General features: G+C 38.5%; 1 protein-coding gene across 2 annotated transcripts in view; it reads left to right on the top strand.

Annotated features, from left to right (window-relative positions):
- LOC145521624 (uncharacterized) overlaps nucleotides 1–23,660 on the top strand; it is a 198,207-nt gene that overhangs the window by 155,062 nt on the left and 19,485 nt on the right. Inside the window, exons 1-3 of one of the 2 annotated variants that reach the window (XM_081530390.1) lie at nucleotides 916–1,037; nucleotides 5,323–5,448; nucleotides 14,006–14,062. In XM_081530390.1, coding sequence (XP_081386516.1) covers nucleotides 5,343–5,448; nucleotides 14,006–14,062 — 163 coding nt within the window. In that variant the 5' untranslated portion in view covers nucleotides 916–1,037; nucleotides 5,323–5,342. Of the gene's footprint in view, nucleotides 1–915; nucleotides 1,038–5,322; nucleotides 5,449–14,005; nucleotides 14,063–23,660 lie in introns of those variants that run through there. The other variant, XR_014065543.1, reaches the window with a different exon arrangement.

Genomic DNA, 23,660 nt, shown 5'->3' with positions numbered 1-23,660 from the left:
TCTGTCCCTGTGGAGCTGGGGTGCACCACTCTCCGGGCCTGTGGGTGTGTTCACCAACCCAGGAGCTCTCCAAACCCTTTACAGATTTTTATGGAGGCTTCATCATGTAGGGACATGATTGCTTATTATCATGAAATCGTGACTCTCCAGCCCTTCTCCCTACCTGAAAAGTGAAAGTGTTAGACATTCAGTCATGTCCGATTTTTTGTGACTCCATGGATTGTAGCACCACCAGGCACCTCTGTCCATGGAATTCTCCAGGCAAGAATACTGGAGTGGGTTGCCTTTCCATTCTCCAGAGGGTGTTCTAGACCCAGGGATTGAACCCAAGTCTCCCACATTACAGGCAGATTCTTTACCACTGAGCCACCAGGAGCTGGCTCCTAATCATGGCTTGCTCTTGTGACCAGCCCCATCCTGAAGCCATCCAGGAGCCCACAAAGACACTCCTATCTCCCATGAAATTCTAAGGGATTTAGAAACTCTGTGTCAGAGACTGAGGTCCAAGACCAAATATTTGACCAAAAAATGCTTCTAATGCTCTTATCACTTAGGAAACTGCAAGGGGTTTTAGGAGCTCTGTGCCAGGAACCAGAGGCAGAAACCAATATCTAGATTTTCTATGATTTTTCAGATTTTCTTCCACAAAGAACCTGCCTCAGTTAGCATTATTTTCTTATGTAGATTAGTACAGCTACATATATATATATATATATGTAAATAAAACATGCAGTGTATAGGTTATAATCGTTAGTCTCTTTTTAAAATAATCTTTTTTTTTTTCCGGTTCCACTTCTGTTTCTTTCCCCATTTTTTCTGTTTACCTGGTATGTGAGTGGAAGGGACACGCCCTCGCTCCTTCGTTTGGGAGAGGGTTTGCCCTTACTGAGCACCTAACATACTCTGATCTCATAGGTGAGTGACCTTCTGGAAGAAAGAGCAAGACCGACACCGGAAGCACTTCAAGAGGAGGGAGAGCTACAGTGTGTCACCATGACTCTAAGCCCCTTGAGTGACACCCTCCTGCGAAGCGAAAGGTCAGAGACACAGGACTCCTTATTGAAGAGTTAGGGCTGAAGAAATGGGCCCCAGTGAAGCTCTAATAATAATAGCGATAATACGACAGGCAGGAAACTTTAAGTGCCTATTACTTGCCAGCGTGTCTGCATGCTCAGTCGTTCAGTCATGTCCAGCTCTTTGTGACCCTGTGGATTGTCGCTCTCCAGGCTCCTCTGTCCATGGGATTCTCCAGATAAGAAAACTGGAGTGGGTTGCCATTCCCTCCTCCGTGAGATCTTCCCAACCCAAAGAGTGAACCTGCATCTCCTTTATTGGCAGGCAGGTGGATTCTTTACCACTGAGCTATCTGCAAAGCCCATTAGGTGCCAGATGCTATCCTAACCAGTTTCCACATATTATTTCATTCAGTCTTTTGAACAATCAGTTGTTAAGTCATCTTATTATACCCATGCACTTCCTCATGAGAAAAACCAATTCTGTTATTAGAGCTAGGTCCTTGTCTGATTTTAGTGGTGGAAAAAAACCACCCATAAAAGAGCATTTTGGAAAGCCATTGAAGGATTTCAGAAATGACCATAGATCCAGAGCTGAATCTATAGCTATGAAAGTAAGATCCTGTGGAAAATACTGACAAGATTACATAAAGCACTTCTATAGAGTGCTTTTCCAGATCCCAAACGGAGGTACAACTTCAATGAGAAGTCTTGATGATGATTCTTCTTGCTTTATACAGACTTTTTCTTCCAACTGAGATTGGCTCAAGCCTTCCATTTTTCACTGAACTGTCAAAGAACCTTTCCAGTAATTTTTCTGAGACTTCTGCCTCTGTTACTTTGTTTTTAGCCTGTTTTTCTTCACAGAACCAACTGAGAAATTTTTCCAAACCCTATCCTTAATGTGATCCTGCTCTTTCAGAGACGCACTGCTTATGGGATGAGAATGAAGAGCCTTAGAAGGACATTCAAGGCCTCCATCTACCTATTTAGTGTTTTCACCCTTTATTTCCTTCTGCGCTTTACCAATACCTGGCTGTCTTTCAATTCTTAGGAAATATCTTCACTACTGAGAGGGGAAAAAAGTGTAGGCTTTTAAGCCAGATACCCAAGTTTCATATCTTGCTTCTACTTATTCCTAGCTATGTGACTTTAGGCAAGTTACTTAACCTCTCTGTGCCTCAGTTTCTTGTTTATAGTGAGGATAACTATAGTAGGTATCTCCTAGGTTTATGCCGAAAACTAAATGAATGAGCTGGTAGATGTAAAGCACTTAGGACAGTGATTGGCATAAGGAGAGTGCTATGTACAAGTCATTTATAATTTTTTACCTCTGTTCATTCATACTATCAGGCCTGGAATATCTCTCATTTCTGTCTCTCACAATTTGTCCTTCAAGAGTCTATTCAGATGCTCTTTTCACTGTGTCTTTCTAGAGTTACCTCCTCCACCTAAGGAGTGTGTTATTCGACCCCTCTCCATCCATGCCTATATCTTATTAGATTTTCACTCATGTCACCTGTCACATTGTTTGTACATGGTATTTTCTTTCCCCTAGGGTTTACTCTTGTTCCTTGAGGGCAAAGATAGTATGCTCAGTGTGTGGCAGAATAGACAGAAAAATATTTAGATTCCCAGAAACCTAGGTTCAAATTAATTGAAGCATGTTGAAGGCCCTGTTACCTAATGCCTGTAAGCCCTAGTTTGTTCATCTTTAAAGGGGGTAAATAATAGTAACTTCATATGGTTATGTCATTATTAATCATCACTGTGATACTAGCTCTAGCCCCTTGGCATTTTGACAACTTTTATAATGATTTTCTTCACTGTCTTTCTTATATGTTAATATCTAGGTAAACCTAGATGTTTAGGGAGATTGTATAAAAAATGTCAAGGATTTCATCAATAACTAGAAATATTAACATCATGATGTAGGGCCAACCCCTATCCTCTGACCTCCAAACTCTTGAAATCATGCAATTTTCTGGAGAACATTTTATGCCTTTCTTTGTAAACATGATATGGCCTTGCTGTTTTCTCAGTTCAGTTCATTTCAGTTGCTCAGTTGTGTCCGACTCTTTGCGACCCCATGAACTGCAGCACACCAGGCCTCCCTGTCCATCACCAACTCCTGGAGTTTACCCAAACATTGAGTCGGTGGTGCCATCCAACCATCTCATCCTCTGTCGTCTCCTTCTCCTCCTGCCCTCAATCTTTCCCAGCATCAGGGTCTTTTCAGATGAGTCAGCTCTTTCCATCAGGTGGCCAAAGTGTTGGAGTTTCAGCTTCAATGTCAGTCCTTCCAAAGAACACCCAGGAATGACCTCCTTTAGGATGGAATGGTTGGATCTCCTTGCAGTCCAAGGGACTCTCAAGAGTCTTCTCCAACACCACAGTTTAAAAACATCAGTTCTTCAGCCCTCAGCTTTCTTTATAGTCCAACTCTCACATCCATACATGACTACTGGAAAAACCATAGCTTTGACTAGATGTAACAACATGAATTATAATATGAGCATCTTTTTCTGCACATGTCCTGTTAAAGCATAGCTCTTTATGAACCAACATTTCAGATGAACAATCATGGATTATGTTAAATCCTAGAAGTTTTGAAGTTCTATGGCTTAACAGTTTTGGATGACTCCTTTCTGGAGTTAATTTACTTAAAGTAATACTCAATATAATGTTTCTCTTTATGCCACTTTCTGTACAGTCTGTTTTCAGAAAGTCAGTTAAGATTTTTGTTCAATGCAAGTATCTACAAACAGAGTTCAAATATTCTCCGTATACTTTCATCTAGTATTGTTCATCTAGGGCAGGACAGAGTGATCTGTGTTATTGCTTGCATCTTTCAGATAATAAATTAAGGATGAAGAAATTTAAGATTAGATTGAAGAAAGAAATATATAGTAACTTCATGTCTCTATAACCATTAGGTTCAAGGTTTTTTTCCTCAATATGTACTTTTTTCCTCAAATACTCTTCTCTACCTCCATATATTTTGCAGATAATTCATTGAGAAAGTACAAATAAAAATATTTGGGAGGTATATTTTTTTATTTCAGCCATTTTTTCCACTATGAAAAACTTTGACAGTTTTGATGACGTGACTTTAGAAATAACAAAGTGGAAGAGCAGCATAAATAAACATATGTTTATCATTGTTATATCAGTCAAGGTTCTTCAGAGAAATAGAAGCAACTGGAAGTTTATATCTAGGTCTAATATATATGGGGAGCTTTATCATAGAAATTGGCTCACATGAACATGGAGGCCAAGAAGTCTCGTAGTCCACTATCTGCAAGCTGAAGAACTAAGAAAGCTGGTGAAATAATTTGATCTGAATCCAAAGGCCTAAGAACCAGGGGAGCTAATGCCTAGGGGCAGGGGAAGCTGGATGCCCCAGCCAAAGAAAAGAGCAAATTCCTCCTTTCTTTGCCTTTTTGGTCTATCCAGGCCCTCAACAGACTGGATGAATGCATGCCACATTGGTAGAGAATCTTCTTTACTCAGTCTAGTGATTCAAATGCTAATCTCTTCTGGAAACACCCTCACAGACACATCCAGAAATAATGTTTTGCCAGCTATCTGGGCATCCCTTAGTCCAGTTGAATTGACATAAAATTAAGTATCATAGCTGTGTAATCTAAGATAAAATTGGTGAACAAAACTGAAACCTGCATGAATGTTTAATGTTGGGGAAATGTTTAATACAATGATACTTTTTTAAAGTCACACAATCCTAGTAGTGTCTAGTTCCCCTGCATCCCTATTGTATAATTTTGTAATTTTGAGGAGTTGATCAGAGAGAGGATTTATGATTAATGGTAGGAAGGGTGTTTGAGGCATTTTTATCAATATAATTTAGTTACTGAAGATCTAACATACCAGGACAGAAAATACCCTGCTAAAGTAACATTCTCAGAGTTGAGTCTAGTGCTTTGATTTTTCTTTATTTAAATTTTATTGGAGTATAGTTGCTTTACAATGTTGTGTTAGTTTCTGCTGTACAGAAAAGTGAATCAGCTGTATGTATACATACATCCCCTCTGTTTTTGCATTTTCTTCTCATTTAGGTCACCACAGAGCACTGAATAGAGTTCACTGAGTTATACAGTGTATTCTTTTTATTTATTTATCTTTTTTAAATTTTAAATTAGTTTATTTGTCTATTTTTTAACTTTAGAATATTGTATTTGTTTTGCCATACATTGACATATACAGTATATTCTCATTAGTTATCTATTTTATCCATCTGTGCTAAGTTGCTTCAGTTGTGTCTGACTCTTTGCAACCCTATGGACCATAGCCCTCCAGGCTCCTCTGTACATGGAATTCTCTAGCAAGAATACTGGAGTGGGTTGCCATGCCCTCCTCCAGGGGATCTTCCTGACCAGGGATCAACACACATCTCTTATGTCTCCTCCATTGGCAGGTGAGTTCTTTAGCATTAGTGCCACCTGGGAAGCCCTATCTATTTTATACATAGTATCAATAGTGTATTTATGTCAATCCAATCTCCTAATTCATCCCAACCTCCCTTGATCCCCTTGATAGTCATACTTTTGTTCTTTACATCTGTGTTTCTATTTCTATTTTGCAAATAAGATTATCTGTATCATTTTCTAGAGTCCACATATATGTGTTAATATACAATATTTGTTTTTCTCTTTCTGACTTACTTCACTATGTATTACAGACACTAGGTCCATCCACATCACTACAAATGACTCAGTTTTGTTCCTTTTGTATGGCTGAGTAATATTCCATTGTATATATGTGCCACATTTTCTTTATCCATTCCTCTGTTGATGGATGTTTAGTTTGATTCTTACTGAGTATTACTTTGCTCCAAGTATTCATTCAATATGTCTATGCTTTTGAAAGTTTTAAAACTTTGAATAAAAGCTGTTAAATGTAACAAACACATATGTACACATAGAGGGGTATATAGACACACACACACACATATGCACACACCTAGCAATACTCAGTATTGAGAGTTAATTAACAGGTTATTTTATTTGACTCCAATCTTGCTGTAAACATCGCAAAAAGTTTTCTCCATAAACACTCAACCTTTGTGGAAATGGCAAAATATTAATTTAGGCTAATTGAAAATAAGCTATGAACAGACATATATATAATCTATGGTAACATAAAACATAAACATTTCACTCCAAATGATATATAGTTAAGTTTTGCTATTAATTTCCTATTCATCTAAATTGAAATTATTGAAGACTTTTAGTCAGATGTTTTGGTTTTCTTTTTCTTTTAGAATTATGTCTTTCCACCCCCATGATTTTTTAGAGTTCAATTTAAAAACATTTATTATCAATTATGAGGCTTCCTTGGTGGCTCGGTGGTAAAGAATCCTCCTGCCAATGCAAGAGACATGGGTTTGACCCCTGTGGGGAAGATGATTCCCTGGAGGAGGAAATGGGAACTCACTCCAATATTCTTGCCTGGGAAATCCCATGGACAGAGGAGTCTGGTGGGCTACAGTCCCAGGGGTCACAAAGAGTCGGATGTGACTGAGCACACACACAATTATCACATATATTATATAGTTTAAATTGGCTGCACCTCAGTGACTAAGAGAATACCCCCAAATAATAGCTTAAACAAGATAGAAGAGTCTTCCTCATGTAAAAAGAAGTCTGGAGGCAGGCAATTCCCCGTTACCTGATGCATCCTCATTTTCATCAGAAATACAAGCTCCTTGTCAATGCTGTTCATCCTCAGTGTCTGGCTTTTATGCTTCTGCGTGGTCTGAGATGGCTTTGGGGGCTAGAACCCTCACATCTTCATCTCAAGCAGCAGGCAATTAAAAAGGAGAACATTGCCTCTGAGTTAAACCAGGGTTTTATAATTAAGGGGGACTGGAATAATGGATATTGATAGGAACTCTGTATCCCTCCACACAATCTGCAAAATGCAGGCTGCTAATCAGTTATTATAACTGAAAGCTATTTCTTTATTTGTGTCAGGCTGTGGCTTTGAGCAGTGTCTGTGTGTGTTTCACTTAGCTGCCTTTGTGTTTTGCCTCTGACATGTAGGGATTTTTAACTGATTTGCTTTTCGGTGGAAAAGTAACATCCTAATTAAATTGATGTTGGAAAGAATACTTCATTATGCAGAAATGTGAATATTGTGGTACTTCCTGCTTAAAACAATTAAATATCTTCCTTGGCAGACATATTATTGTAAATCATCTCATATGTGATAATTTTAAAGACTATACGGTAGTGATATTCAGAAAACAAACACAGGATCACTATGAAATATTCTTATTTATTTGACATCAAATATCACTATTTGTCAGGTATTCATTTTAAGTCTTTTGCAAATATTAGTTTGTCTACCTTTTTGACTTTAATTCTCTCAAGAACAGATAGTGGCTTCCCAGAGGCCACATATGACTTGTGATGACATCAGCTCTCCAATGGCTAATGCATGTGTGCTTGTGATGCTTGCTTTTGAAATATTTCTCAGTCTTAATTTCTTCTACAATAGGTATCTAAAGATATAATACACATAAACAGTAGCTTTTTAGGGTCCTCAGTAATATTCGAACGTGAGAAAGAGTCCTGAAACAAACAAAAAATCACCGCTAGAACATTTGACTAGATAAAACATTTGATTAACACAGTTCTCTATAATTCATCTATTAATCAACATGTAGAAAACCTGGTAGCTATATTCAGAGTATAGATTACCATGGTGGAAACTAAGAAGTATGAAATTATGGTTCTGTTGAGGTGGCCAAATAAATGTGTGTGTGTGTGTGTGTCAATCAATGAGCTACTGGAATGATGATCCTAAGTAACAAACCATACCAAAGCTAGTGGTGTGAAGCAACATGCACTGCTTATTACAGATCTGTAGACTGACTGGCAGGTTGGGCTGATCTTGGCTGGACTCACTCATGTATCTGCAGAAAGCCATGGATTGATTGGGGGCTAGTATCGAGAATGCTTCAGATAGGATGCAGGAAGGTGCAGCTCTTCTTCCCATGTCTCATTCTCTAAAAGGATAGACCAGATATGTTCTCATAGCTATGAGAACACAGGTGCAAGAAAGGAGATGCTTGCTAGGGCAAGCAGGGAAAATGCTCAAGAGTTTTCCATGCTTGTGACTGGTATTATGTCTGCTCATAGTCCACTGACCAAAGCAAGTCACGTGAGTGTGCTTATAGTTGACACTTCACCCACCATGAGAGAGAAAAAACCGGGCCAGCAGGCAGTGCAATCAGTGTACCACAGAGTGTATATATGAGAAAATAGAATTTAAAATTACATTTGAGATGTATTTATCTGTAAAGAAAAATGTGACACTGTGACAATAGAAAAGACATGGTACTTGGCGTCATTTTCTTGATTTCTTTGTTCCACAAATTCACAAATCAATCAGCTCTAAGATGAGAAATGGGCATGCCTTGAATGAGAAATTTATGATAACATTTTATTTATATAACTTTTATTTTCTTCATGTTTAAAATTACCTTCTCTTTAAAAAGGTTTATTTTTTAAAAAGGAATTGTAATACCCATTTTCACTGTGGGTGGGATTTGAAGAAGAATTATTAATGTGGTATCATTACCAAAGATAATTTACAGAATCTCATGACAATATTGAGACAAGTTTGCTGTATAAGAGGTGTGAACAAAGTCCTAGATGGGAAATCCAACAGATATCCCTGTTTTACTGAAGGTTGGCCTCTTCATTAAACTCTCTCAAGATTCTTTCTAGTCTTGAGTCCTTTTCCTCTTTGCCCCATGGTGTCTAGACCTAGGCTTTATCTAGGAACTTTCACCCAAACTCACCTTCAATATTTTTGCTCACCAGTGAGAACCCTTAAAGCTGCATCAGATTTTCATTTCCACCTCACATCTTCTGTGTCTTTATTGCTTCTTGCTAAATTTATAATCCTTTTACTTTGTTCCTCCTAACTTTAACATCATCTTTGAAAAATCGTGTCTCTTACACACAATGATTTTATTAAGATTTCTTTTTTCTGACATTTGATGTTCGGGGAGACTCTGCCAAATTCTAAAATGGCATTTTTGTTCATTTTTCTCATAATCTTTCTTTAGTATTCCATATACTATTTTCAAACCATGCTACCCTGAATTCCTCCTGCTGCTTGGAAGATGGGATTGGTTTAAGAACCCCACACTATAGTGTTAGTGACTGGAATAGTTTACCCTTCCCAGGCTGAACTTTCATTTAATAAAAGACAAATGGAAAGGGTAATGATTTGATACTTAATGGAGAAATATTAAACTATTTGGAACCCATTATGAGTTCTCTTTTTGTTCATAATAAAAACTGACACTTATTTAATGCTTTCTATTCCCCTGGAGGAGGGCATGGCAACTCACTCCAGTATTCTTGCCTGGAGAACCCCATGGATGGAGGAGCCCAGTGGGCTGCAGTCCATAGGATCACAAAGAGTTGGACAGGACTGAAGTGACTTAGCACAGCACAGCGCGTACCATACTACATTATTGCACACTAGGCAAACTGACTATTGGACTTTGAGAAAGAGATGCTCTCCTTGGATTTCCCTGGTGACTTAGATGGTTAAGCATCTGCCTACAATGCAGAATGCCTGGGTTCAATCACTGGGTCAGGAAGATCCCCTGGAGAAGGGAATGACTACCCATTCCAGTATTCTTGCCTGGAGAATTCCATTGACATAGGAAACTGGCAGGCTACAGTCCATGGGTCGCAAAGAGTCGGACATGACTGAGCGACTAACACTTTTCACTTTCACTTTCATGATATATACTACATTATTGCACACTAGGCAAACTTAAGTATTGGACTTTGAGAAAGAGGTGATCTTGGTCTTTCACATCAGGGTGTTTCTTTTACTCGTATGTCTGATTCTCTGCCCTTCTACGAAGTATAGAGGCTTCATCCTCTTGCTCATCCTGTGCTGGCTGGTTTTGTCCTTAGATTCATGTTCTTCTTTTCATTTGTGACTTTCTCTGCCTTTTTGCTCACTTTTGCTTTCTCCTTCCCTCTGTTCCTCTCTTGATATCCTTACTTTACAGAATTTTAGTTTGTATTCACTTGATCCTGTCACAAAGTAATTCCTTTTTATTTATCTCTAGGCCTTAAGATTTAAAAATTTATCATGGTTTTGATGCATTGAGCAAAGTCATGATATAAAAGAATCTAGTGGAACTGTTTTATTAACAGAATAAAGAATTTATTACAGAGTAAAGAATCCTTTTGTATTGTGAGAAATCACCATCTAGTTTTTGGATTCAAAACTAGAGATTTCCTTTAGTCATCTACTTGATGGGAATTAAAAGTGTCCTTAAATGTAAACTTTGTTTTTTGTTTTGCATAAATGGTTATTTGTTACTCTTTACTCGGCATGCCTCAAACCAAATTCATAGCCATTGTTTTTCCAACATCCTTCCCTCATCCTGTATGGATGGCACAACTAGCTTCATATTTGCCTAGATTAAAAGCATCAGTCATTTTCACTTTCTCCTTAGTCCTCTTGCTCACATTTAAGGCTCTCTTTCCCAACCTTTTCTCTCCTTTTCTTTCTCCCTCTCATTACTGCTGCCCTATCTCGGTTCAACATTTTAATTTTTTTTCTTTAGCTAAGATGCATTGGGCAAAGTCAGGATGTGAAAGAATCTAGTAGAACCATTTTATAGAGAGCAAAATCTCCTAACTGGCCTCTCTGTCTCAAATGATTGTTTTTTTTTCCAAAATATCCTCCATAATTATGCTTTTAAAAATTCCTGGATAAAACATACACGACTGAGCAACTGAACATGCAGGCATGCATGTACAGATGAAACATATTACTCCCTTGAAATACTTGTACTAGCTCACCATTGCCTACAGAACAATTAATGTCTGTACTTGGAGGTGACTCACCAGGCCTCTTAACCACGCCCCCCATCTACCTTCCCAGCTTCAGCTTCCTTTTTGCCCCTCATTCACCACATGCTGTGACCCACATCTACACTTTCTGCAATCCCAGGGAGCACCAGCACATTTATCTCTTCCATGCCCCATTCATCACCCAGCCCCCTGTAATGCCCCAGGGTACCCATAAACACATGAGCTCGGAGCAGAGAAGCTCCATAGGAGGACCCTGAACTGGAAGAGTGGTCAGCAAGTACCCTCACCACATAATGTTTATGAGTTAAATAGGCAACTTCCAGTAGTGAACTTGGCCTAAGATTCCTTATTCTACACAACATCCCTCATGTTTGAGCCTGAGAAATTTGCCAGCCCTGACCAACTGTTTCTCTCCATGGGCTGACTTCCATTTTTGTACCCACAGCTAGTACGCAATTAGCAGCTTTCACGGTGGCTACCGCCTGAAGTCCTGCTTTACCCCAGAGATCAGCTCCTCTCTCACCACTCCTCTTGCTGCCCACCTTGCTGCTGGGCCTCGCCCTCCAATCAGAACTTGTGGGTGACCCTTCTAACCAAGATGGAGCTCAAATTTTCTAAGCTTGCAAAGGACATTTGGCTTAAAAGGATACATACATAGATCGCCTGTAGCTTGAAAGTTTTCTTTGTTGTTAAAAGTTATCCTTCACTTATATCTTTAATGCTAACTCTTATCTCTCCTTCCACCACCCCCGCTTGAAAACAGGGCCCTGTCTATTGCAAAGTAATTGCAGGAACAGAATAGAGCACTGAAATATTCCCTACTTCCCTCCCCAGCAGCTTTTCTGTCTAGATAATTGTAGGAGAACTTGCTGAATGATACAAATGAAATTGTGTATAAGACCCTATTGCAACAACAGCATTTCAGATGCTTGTCAAACCTGGGTGGGTACTTGTTATTCCTTTTCACTGACTTCTGTTTTTCTATATATATTTGGTAATTTGAATGGAATTTTGTTTAGGGATGCTTACAATTCTTGAATGTCAGATATTTCCTTATTCATGGACACGACACAACTTAAAATGCTGTTGCTGCTTTCTTTACACCTCTAAACGAAACCAATTTTCTCATCTTAATTTTTATTTTATTTTTTAAAGTGAGAGCATGCAATTTTCAGTCACAGGGAGGAATACAAAAGTCTATGCTAGCTAATATTCTACTTCAAAACTTGCTTTCAATCTCTGGTTTTGTTCACTGTCAAGGTAATTATTCCTTTCTTACTTTATACTTCTGAAGTGGTTTTCACATTATGCTTTAATGGTGCTTTTATACTTTATTATAATTGTATACTCTTCTGGGTATGGAGGTTTAAGGGCAGGGGTCGTGATCATCCTTTGCCCTACAGTCTAGCACATTATAGAGCTAACACAGCAAGCGAGGGTTGATTCTATCTTTATATCCATGGAGCTGAGCACAGACAGATGGTGGGCTTTAGGAATTGTGGATGGAATTGGTATATCAAAAGCATTTAAATTAAAGCTCTTTTGGGGCCTAGGAAATAAAGAATGGAATGAAACTACACTAGCAATCACTACTATCTTTTGAGACCTAGGCAACATACTTTATATGCAATCTGATTTTAATTCAAATCTCATCCTAACACTATTTATCAAGTATGATAGTCTTTTTTTACAGTGGAAAACTGAGACGTAGGAGAGTTAAATAATTTACCCCAAGTCATCAACTATCAGAAAAGAGACTAGGCCTTCATCCCAGTTCTCTATAGACTTCAAAGTTCAAGGGTTACATTGCTTCTCAATATATTTTATGAATGAAAAAAAAATCCCAATTTAAGTTAAAAAAATAGCCTGATACATTGATCTAGTATGGATGTTTAAATGACAGCTTTAACTCAGGAATGCTCTTTCTTGATACTGAGATATATATTTTCTTAAATCTCTATTCCTGTATTCGTAATCTAGGCTTAAATAAATAGTGTTTCCTTACCAAAGTTATAACAAGACTGTGTCATATTAATATCTATTCAAGATTCTACATCTCCTGAGCTGTGTCTGAGTATTACACTTTGTGTTTTCATGGATAAGGAAAGCAATGCTTGTTTCTCAAAGATTCAAAGACATATATTTATTGGTTCTCTAATAGACCACCATATAGATAATCATAGCTTACACACCGTTTTTCTATTCACTCTATTGTCTGTGATATTTGGATAATTTGTGTTGTAAATCAATGTTGCAAATAACATCCTTACATACCATTTTTGCATTGATTATTTTCTTAGAAATGAAATTACTTAGTGAATACAAACTTTTTGACAGCTTTCCATAGATATTTCCAAATTGATGTCAACAAAGGGTATACATATATTCACATCAGCATTTGGTGAGAGCATGGGTTTTTAAGAAATTTGCTTCTTTGGTAGGTAACAAATAACACTTAGATTACTTAATTCCTGTAAAGGCAGAACAATTATTCATATATTTAATGCCTGCATGTATTTCTTTTCCTTTAAGCTGTCCTTTCATGTCTTTGTCACATTTTCTATATAAATCTCATGGTTTTTATGTTTATCTGCAAAGGTTCTTTATATTTTAAAATATTATCCCTTTGTTGTATCTCGTCTATCCTCCTTTTCTCTTTCCTCAATCTCCAGGTTATGGTGGGAGCATTTCTACTGCTACATAGAATTCATCTTCCCTCCAGCTTTCCTCTTTTACTGTACTTTAGATTTTGCTTCCACTAATTTGATTTCCTGCCCTCACATAGTCTGTGTCTTCAGCATATTTATTTAATCTGTTTAAAACATAGATAGGACATACTTTTGTCACTTTCATGTAAAATTTCTTCTTGTCACTTTTTTTGGTCAATTTTCATCAGTAACATTTTACACAGGATAGTGCTTCATTAATTCAGATTCTACTTCTTGTGATTTATGTTTTTGCAATGATTGGTCAGAATAGTGGAAGAACTCATGTATATGTTCTACTAAACACCAAGAGTTATGCTTTCTTTATGAATATGAATTAATTAACCCTAATTCATTTAGATTTCACAAAAATATAATGAATTATGCATCACTGTTCCCCTTTTTTCAGATGTTGACTCTCAGAATGTTAACTTCCTTACAGGGACCCACGGACCTCCTAAGAAAGGTATCTATTGCTTTAAAATGTTGCTTCTTTGTTCTATGTATGTATAAAATGCCAACTTTCTAAATTAATAGTGTAGAAAAGATTGTTCAAGGTATATTTAAATTAGGCATATAATTTTCTTTTAGTTTTTCGTAGAATTGTTTTAATATAAGGGTCTTCCCAGGTGGCACAGTGGTAAAGAACCTGCTGGGTTAGGAAGATCCCCTGGAGAAGGAATGGCTACCCACTCTAGTATTCTTGCCTGGAGAATCTCATGGACAGAGGAGCCTGGTGAGCTACAGTCCATGGGATATCGAGCAGTCAGGCACAGCTGAGCATGCACACGTGCACACACACACACACACACACACGTTAATACAAATATGTTATTGGTTAAATCAGGTTACCCAGTGAAGTGAAATCACTCAGTCGTGTCCGACTCTTTGCAACCCCATGGACTGTAGCCTACCAGGCTCCTCCGTCCATGGAAAAAATAGCTTAGTTTCAGGCCTTTGCTATATTAGAAAATATTAAGGTTAGTTTGCTTGAAAGTACTGTGAATTCTACCTACTCCAACTGAGAATAGCAGACCTCCGCTTGTCTTCATTAAGAGCTCACTCTCTGCCCCATGACTGAGTAGGAAGTTCTGTCAAAGCCATGGTTGAAATATAAGGAAGCCAAGTGTGTTTTGGGGGGAGGATTAAATTCAAATCCCATCTCCCAAGCTAATATAAAATAATTGTAAAGTCTGGGGAAAAACACTTAATGGAATATGTCCCATGATCTTTGAGGTGTATTCACTCTTTCTTAAACTAGAAGGCCTGGAGTCTATACTCTCTGGTAAAGAGGTAGATGATTCCTCAGGCTTTTCTCAACTTTTATTTTTTGATTCACTGAGAGTACAGCCTACAAGGATTTAATTTTTCTCCATCTCTAAACCCATCCTCTGTGAAAAGGACATTGAAAATAATCTATGGTATTTCCTTAAACTCATTTGAGCCATTTGAAACTATGTTCAATCTGCTTAAGGCAGGGAGCAATAGTATAAACTTAAAGAACATTGCTGTATCAGTAAAAATATACCATTATAGTCCTATTTAGAAATAATCCTCTTTACTAAAATTTAATTCAGCATCCCTAAAGGTAAAATAGAATTTAAAGTAAGATAAATTTAGTTTTAGTTAAGTTATTTGGAGTTTTAATACTCTTAGTCCTAGGCACACAGACATGTAAGAATTTTCTAATTTTGTTTAAGGAAGCTTGTTTATATTTAGCTGTTTTTTTCTAATAGTCTTGAGGGCTATTGTGCCTCCTTGGAAAACTAATAAAAAGGAGTTAATTAAATCCTAGTTTTAGAAATACGGGTGATTTTTATCGGGTTATTCTGTAACATACGTGCACGCGTGCTCAATTGCTTTAGTCGTGTCTAACTCTTTGTGACCTCATGGACTGTAGCCTGCCAGACTCCTCTGTCCATGGGATTCTCCAGGCAAGAATAGTGGAGTGAGTTGCCATACCTTCCTCCAGGGGACCTTCCCAACCCAGGGATCGAACCTGTGGCTCCTGCATTGCAGGCAGATCCTTTACATGCTGAACCACCTGGGAAGCCCATTCTATATCATATGTTTGCCTATTCCATATGTCTTAATACTTATTTTTTCCTTTAATACTGAAATGCACTTGTTATATAAAAATATTTAAATGGTTCATAATATTTCTCTTTTCTCCTTAATACATGTAAATAATGCTGTATCTTAGCAGCCATGTAAATGATGCTTATAACTTACAAAATATTTTACAATTAAAGTCTCTCCAAGAACAAAATAAAACACCCTATTATACCTTATGGAAACATAAACTGGATCTAATAAAGCCCTCAGATTGGGTCTGGATAAATGCTTATAAAGTCATGGCAGTTAATTATGGATTCAAATGCTTGTGATCCTGGTAACAAGCTTACCTCACTCTGACCTTAGCTTCTTTTCATAATCAGCTTCTTTTCACTATCACACATCAGGCACAGTTTGACTCTCAGCGTAATGAGGACCTATGAGAATTTAAAGCTTTGGGTTATACCTGATGAGTTCTATCAAATTGCTCAGTTGGCAACTTCCTCCATCCATTTTTGTTCCCAGAGTCTATTTCCCACACAGCAGATAGGATGAACTTGGAAAGTGTAAATTAGAACCGATCTCCACTCTGCTCAAAATTTCTCTAAGTGATTGTAATTAGAATAAAATGAAAGCTCCCTGCCATGGCCACACACCATCCATTTCCTTTCTGTAGCCCACATTTTTTCCCCCAACCACTCCTGATTCTTTCTTCTCCAGTCACTCTGACCTTCCGGCTCTTCTGTCAAATAGAAAAAACTTCAGCCAATTCCTGGCCCTTTACATTGGTGGACCTGCTTTCTGACCTATAGATAACTCACTCTTTTTCTCTAAGTCTGTGCCCCAATATTACCTGCTTTGTGAGGCTTACCTTGACCATCTCGTTAAAACAGCCCTTGCTTCTCCAACATACCCTCCTTATTCTGATTTATTTTCCTTCTTAACATTAGTTACTGGCTGAACGTGGTGGCTCAGTGGTGAAGAATCCGTCTACCAATGCAGGAGACCTGAGTTCAGTTCCTGGATTGGGAAGATCCCCTGGAGTAGGAAATAGAAACCCACTCCAGTATTCTTGCCTGGAAAATTCCCTGGACCGAGGAATGGCGAGATACAATCCATGGGGTAGCAAAGAGTCAGACACGACTGAGCACGAATCTGGAATATTATTTGTATTCTCACTTATTGTTAGCTTTCCTCACTGGATTATAAGCACCTTGAGTTCAGAATCCACTGTATGTCCAGAGTCTAGACCAGTGTATGGTGCAGAGTGGACACTCAGAAGTTATCTGGTGAATCACTTAATTTGAAATAAAATGAGCCATGTTTCACTGGCCTGAATAGTAAGCTAGTATTCTGAACCCCATTTCTTATTACTTTAGAGTATTCTCTCTCCCAAATTAGATCTTCTATGTGCTCTTTTTCAGTATCTATCTCCTTATGATGAACTTCTTTTTAATATCAGATAGCCTCAATTAGAATCCTATTTCCAGAGTTTAATTTTTAAGTGATATCTTTCTAAAACTTGTTTTCTCTACATAGTAGACATTGTAGTAGTACTAATTACCTCAGGGCTATTGTGAAAATTTATTGAGGCTATTTCTTTGTTCATACATTACTCAACCGCTAAACAGCATTTGGAATATTATATTCTTCTTGTAACACTTCCCTTAGCTTTGACTATAAGCCACTCTCCTGATTTTCTTTCCATTCATCCAGCCCCACCTCTCTGTTTCTATCTGTGCCCTGAAGCTAAAGTGGGCCATCCTCTGTTTTCTTTTCCTCCTCTTTCCTCTTCCTATCTCCCCTTTCCTTTCCCTTCCCTCCCCTTCCTCCTCTTCTCCCTAATATGCCAATCTTTGGTAATCTAAACCGTTTTCTTTCTTTATATAACTTCAATTTCCCAATATGCTGCAACCTTTTATCTCTTGCTTTGACTCTAGGTTAATAAGTTCAGCTGCTGACTTGATATTTACCTCTAGGTGTATGTGTCACTTTATTTGCTCCAAGTTAGATATATTTATTAAACTTATTTTTTAAATAGTATATCCTCATGGCTATTTCATTTCAATTTATTTTGGCTGTACTGCACGGATGCAGGATCTTAATTCCCCAACCAGAGATAGAACCCGTGATCCCTGCAATGGAAGCCTGGAGTCCTAACCATTGGACTGCCTGGGAAGTCTCTAGATGTATATCTTGCTTTACTTGCTCAAATCAGTTGTCTTGATTCCTCCTCTCTACCTCCCCCACCTCCCCAGTTATTTTCTTTTATTTTCTGTTCATAAGTGGCAACATCATGTTTCAGTTGTTCAAACCAAAACCTAAATTTTTATGCTTGCTATCTGTTTGCTTTCCATTACCCTACCCAACTGACCAGCAAGATTTGCATGTTCAACCTCCAAAGAATGAGTTCAATCATGTATCTGCTTTTCTTTATCTCTCTCCACATCACTGGGGAGAGAGCCTTCCAACTGGTCCAACTATGTCTATTTTTGAACCACCCTCCAAATCTATTTTCCAACTTGCAGCCAGAGAATGGTCTTCCAGTCATGTTACTCTCTTACTTAAATGCATTTCAGTGGTTTCCCATTGCAAGTTCAGTAATACCAGCTTCTGTACCATGGTCTACCAGGCCCTCCGCAGCCTGGCCTTCCTTGTCTTTCCTAATCCACCTCTCACGCATCTTTTTCTGACTACTCATGCTTGAATCTCTTTCATTTTCTTTCTCTTCTCAGACAAACCAAAGTATTTCTTGCCTCAGGATAGTTTTACTTGTTCTTTCCTTTGCCCGAGGCAGTTTTGGTCAGATTTTTATAGGGTTATATCCTTTCATCCAGATTTTAGCCTAAATGTTATCTTCTCAAAGAGGCCTTTCAACCTACCCTGTGCCCCCTGCCTCCAAGTTCTTCTGTTGTATCTCCCAACTTATGTCCTTCGCTACAGTTGCACAATCTGAATTTTGCTTATTTATTACTGGTTACCCTGTTCACCTACAACCCTCATATCCATGAGAACATATCTGTTTTGTTAACTTTTGTGACTCTAATGCATTACCTGGACCATTCACTTAACTAATGTTTGTTGAATGAATGAAATGAGATAATGGATATAATGTATTTAGTATTGTGCTGGTAAATGGAAAGTACTCAATACATGTTAACTTATTATTAAAAGTACTGTTTCTCTTTTACGCTATGACTTCAATGTTGCATCCTGTTATGGTGGTTGAGGGAGGACTGATTGTCATTTCAGTTCTTGGTTGAAATCATTTTCAATCATTTCAGTGTTTGGGTTGGTTGGTTTAGTTGCTAAGTCGTGTCTGACTCTTGTGACCCCATGGACTATAGCCTGCCTGGCTCCTCTGCCCATGGGATTCTCCAGGCACGAATACTGGAATGGGTTGCCATTCCCTTCTCCAGGGGATCTTTCTGACCCAGGAATTGATCCCGGATCTCCTGCACTGAAGGCAGATTCTTTACCAACTGAGCTATGAGGGAAGCCCAACAGTCAATTAGATTTCCTTCTCCCTTTGAATTAAGCAGCTCTCTCAGCAGGGGAACTGCTGGGTAAACCTGGTTTGAGAGACAAGTAGTCATGCATCGATTCATTCATTCACTTATTCAATTTTTGCTGAGTACCTTATTACGGTCTCATGCCTACTTTAGCTTTGTGTAAAGTAAAACTGATTCAATTCATCCCAAACTTCTAAGGTCATATTAAAGGGACTAAATAAAATCACAAATTTTGGAGCAACAATAGATGAATAACACAGACAATAATTGCAAGAAGGGAAAATTTGTTTCCCAAGAATAGTGTATGGCATGAGCCTTGAAGAATAGGTGAAGGGGAAGGTTCCTGTGAAGCTATTCGATATATTCAGTGGGTCTTTTATGGGAAACTTCGTTCCAAATATGTTTGTTTGTTTCCTATGTTCCTCTTTCTGGGACAATCATGGAACTCATCATTTAATTGAGAAATCATGTATTTACCTCCAGACAATGACCAGACTGGGTTGACTGTGTTTCCATTCCTTAATGCCCTTTCTTTATATTCTTGTTTTTACTGCCTTCCCCCCCACCCCCCCACTCCCCGGCCCTTGCTCCTCTGGTCCACCTTCCATTTTGTTGTTGTTGTTCAGTCACTAAGTCGTGTCTGACTCTTTGTGACCCCATGGACTGCAGCACACCAGGCTTCCCTGTCCTCCACTGTCTCCCAGAGTTTGCTCAAATTCATGCCCATTGAGTCAGGAGTCTTACTGTCATGGTAAAATTTAGGAAGCAGAGATCTGATATGTCACTGTGCTCCTTAAAATCCTTCAACAACCATTGATTTCCTTGTGGCTTGTTCGTGTGTTTCAGGCTTGGTTAGATACCAGTTTTGTATTTTTGTTTTTGTGACACTGTTCCCTATGACACTGGGTCTCTTTGTTTTGTTTTGTTTTGTTTTAATAAATTTATTTATTTTAGTTGGGGGCTAATTACTTTACAATATTGTAGTGGTTTTTGCCATACAATGACATGAATTAGCCATGGGTTTACGTGTGTCCCCCAACCTGAACCCTCCTCCCACCTCCCTCCCCATCCCATCCCTCTGGGTCATCCCATTGCCCCAGCCCTAAGCATTTGTCTCATGCATCGAACCTGGAATGGTGTTCCGTTTCACATATGATAATATACATGTTTCAATGCTATTGTCCCAGAACGTCCCACCCTCCCCTTCTCCCTCAGAGTCCATAAGACTGTTCTATGCATCTGTGTCTCTTATTCTGTCTCGCATATAGGGTTATCGTTACCATCTTTCAAATTCCATATATAGGCATTAGTATACTGTATTTGTGTTTTTCTTTCTGGCTTACTTCACTCTGTATAATGGGTTCCAGTTTCATCCATCTCAATAGAACTGATTCACATGTATTTTTTTAATGGCTGAGTAATATTCCATTGTGTATATGTACCACAGCTTCCTTATCCATTCATCTGCTGATGGACATCTAGGTTGCTTCCATGTCCTGGCTATTGTAAACAGTGCTGCGATGAACATTGGGGTACACGCGTCTCTTTCAATTCTGGTTTCCTCGGTGTGTATGCCCAGCAGTGGGATTGCTGGTTCATATGGCAGTTCTATTCCCAGTTTTTAAGGAATCTCCACACTGTTCTCCATAGTGGCTGTACTAGTTTGCATTCCCACCAACAGACACTGGGTCTCTTTGACAGTCTTTCCCAGGACTCTCTTTCTGTGGAATCTTGGTCTTTCATGCCTGTGTTTTCAGTCCCTAGCACAATGCATGGTGTGGCCCAAGCCTCCTACTTAGAGAAACCTTCACTCTAATAAATGTCCCTTCCTACTCCAACCTCTCCTTCACAGCTTGCTGTTTTCTAATCTTCATAGAGCCTAGCATCTTGAAAATTATCTTTTATTAACATTTAATTAAATGAGCTGGACGTGGTGAGGTGCAATTATGAAATAGTATTCATTTAATCCCTTCAAAATCCTAAACTCTGTAGGCTCTTCCTGCCCTGTCTCAGAAGATTCCCCAGACAAATCTCATAGATTTTCCCATCTCACTTAGGTATTAGAACTGTCTCATATTTTGTTGTCAAAAAGTCTACTCAAATCTTAAATTTTGATTTCTTGTCCAATTTAAAAAATTCTCCCCGTTTCCTCAGTTCAGACCTGCACTTGGCTCAGAAACGTGTACTTTGAGGGGTAGGACTAGAGTGAGTGTGAGGGTCTGCTCTTTTTCTTTGCTCTTTAGACTTATCTTCCCTTCTTAGCACATGGCGCTGGATCTGTTAGGGCTGAAGCTGGGACCACTGTTGTTCCCTCTGGCCTGTCTGGTAGATGTCCTAAACCTGGCTCTTTCCCTGAGGTATGTGTTCTGCGCTAGTTCCCAGAGTTATCCCACAGGATGAAGCATCAGCTGCCTGTGGTCGTAGGTGGCTGACTCACACTTTGGCGACTGTCTTCTTTTCCCTGTCATCTTTCCAGACTGCCCTGTCAGTGTTTTCTGTACTTTGCAAATAAACTACTTATTAAAATATTTGTCTTAGGATCTTCCTCTAGGGCAAAGAGGAACATTTAACCTTTTCTGTAAAACACAAAATAGTAAATATTTTAGACTTTGTGTATCATGTCAGCTGTGTCTCAACCACTCACCTCTGCCCCTATAAGCCCCAGGACCACAGACAATCTGCGAATGAGGAAGTTGGCCTGTGTTAAAGATTGCCAGAGAAGTGATACAACGACTCACTATAATGGTAAATTTGCCCTCTTCTCTCTATATGTCTGTCCATTTTTGCTTTATATAGTTTATTGGGCCAGTAGAGCTGCAATAACTCCCTGATGAATTGGATCTCTCTCCATAATGTAGTATCCTTATCAATTTCTAATGATGCTTTCACAGAAATATGAGCTATATTAGCTCATATTTAAATAGAGATTACAGCTTTATTGTGTCTAGTATCAGCCTAATATATATATATAATATAAATATATAAAAAATATATATAGAATCTTCAATCCTTTTATATTCAGCTTTTCCATATTCTTATGGGCTTCTCAGGTGTTGATAGTGGTAAAGAACCTGCCTGCTAACGAAGGAGACTTATATAAGAGACACGGGTTCCATCCCTGGGTTGGGAAGATACCCTGGAGGAGGACATGGCAACTCACTTCAGTATTCTTGCCTGGAAAATCCCATGGACAGAGGAGCCCAGTGGGCTGTAGTCCATAGAGTGGCAAAGAATCAGGCATGACTGAAGGTGGGACCCCTGTAATGGGATCAGTGTTCTCTGTTCTCATAAGAAGGGAGACTAGCGTTCTCTCTCTGCTGTGTGAGGGTGATGAGAAGGTGGGCATCTGCAAGCCAGGAAGGGAACCTTCACCAGGAACTGAATCTGCCAGTGCCTGTATCTTAGATTTAGCCCCCAGAACTGTGTAGATGTCTGTTGTTTCAACTACCCAGTCTATGGTATTCTGTTATAGCACCCTGAGCTGACAGAGACAGTGTGCCTCTTATACCCTGCATATAACTGAATGAAAAAAATGCTTGAAATTCTCTGTATTTTACTTGGCAAGATTTTTTAAAAATTTATTTTGATTGCTGACATTTGTCTCTATCATATTGCTTTGTGATATTCCATTTTAGTCTTCCTTTCTTTTTTTTTTCTTGCCTTTTTAACCTTTTGATAGCCTATCTTTGCTTTCATATTTCATTTTCCTCCATCTGTCTTGTATGAGTACGTATTTATCTTGCTGGTTATTCTTGAAATATTATAAGTCTAAATATTATATCGAAATTCTCCTCCCAATGAAACGTGACCCATAGAATATATAAACTCCAATCACTTTCTCCTGACATATGTGTAACTACTGTCCATTTTTTGTTATTTTATTAATACCACAAATTAGATATTATTTTCTTTTTATTTCTTAATTCAGACAGCATTGGTTGAGAATTACCTACATATTAGCCGCTTATTTTGCTCATCATTTCCTCTTACATCTCATAATTCTTTTTGCTGTCCTTGTCCTTCTACTTGGAGTACAACTTGGTAGGACTTTATGTAGATCTGTTGATAGCAAACACTTCGTTTTTAACCATCTTATTCCAAAAAAGTAGTTTTGCAGTTTCAAAATTCTAGGTCAGCTGTTTCTCCTGGCGTTCCTATAACATCATTTAACAGTTTTCTGATCCTGAGTAAGTACTTTAATCTCTCTAATACTTTATTTTTGTGGTTTGATGAACAAAATAATCCAAGCGTAACTAAGGGCTGTTCACGCCAGTCACCTGGGCAATGAGCTTGCTGAGACCCAGGTCTTCCTTCCATCAGCGGAGACAGTTTGTTTCTATGGTACAAGAGGCTGGGATATCTCATGGGCTTCATGGTTCCTAGGATCTGGGAGCTGGCTTTCCAAACAACTTCTGTAAACTGCTGGCAATCCAAACCAGATTGTACCCAAAACACGGTCTAATTATTTCTCTGTGACACAACTGCTATATCTGACCT

This window comes from Giraffa tippelskirchi, chromosome 9 (genome assembly GCF_054371585.1).
Source record: "Giraffa tippelskirchi isolate mGirTip1 chromosome 9, T2T-mGirTip1v1.2.pri, whole genome shotgun sequence".
NCBI lineage: Eukaryota > Metazoa > Chordata > Mammalia > Artiodactyla > Giraffidae > Giraffa > Giraffa tippelskirchi.
The sequence above is the reverse complement of the archived record's forward strand: the minus strand, read 5'-3'. Positions and strand labels throughout refer to the sequence as shown.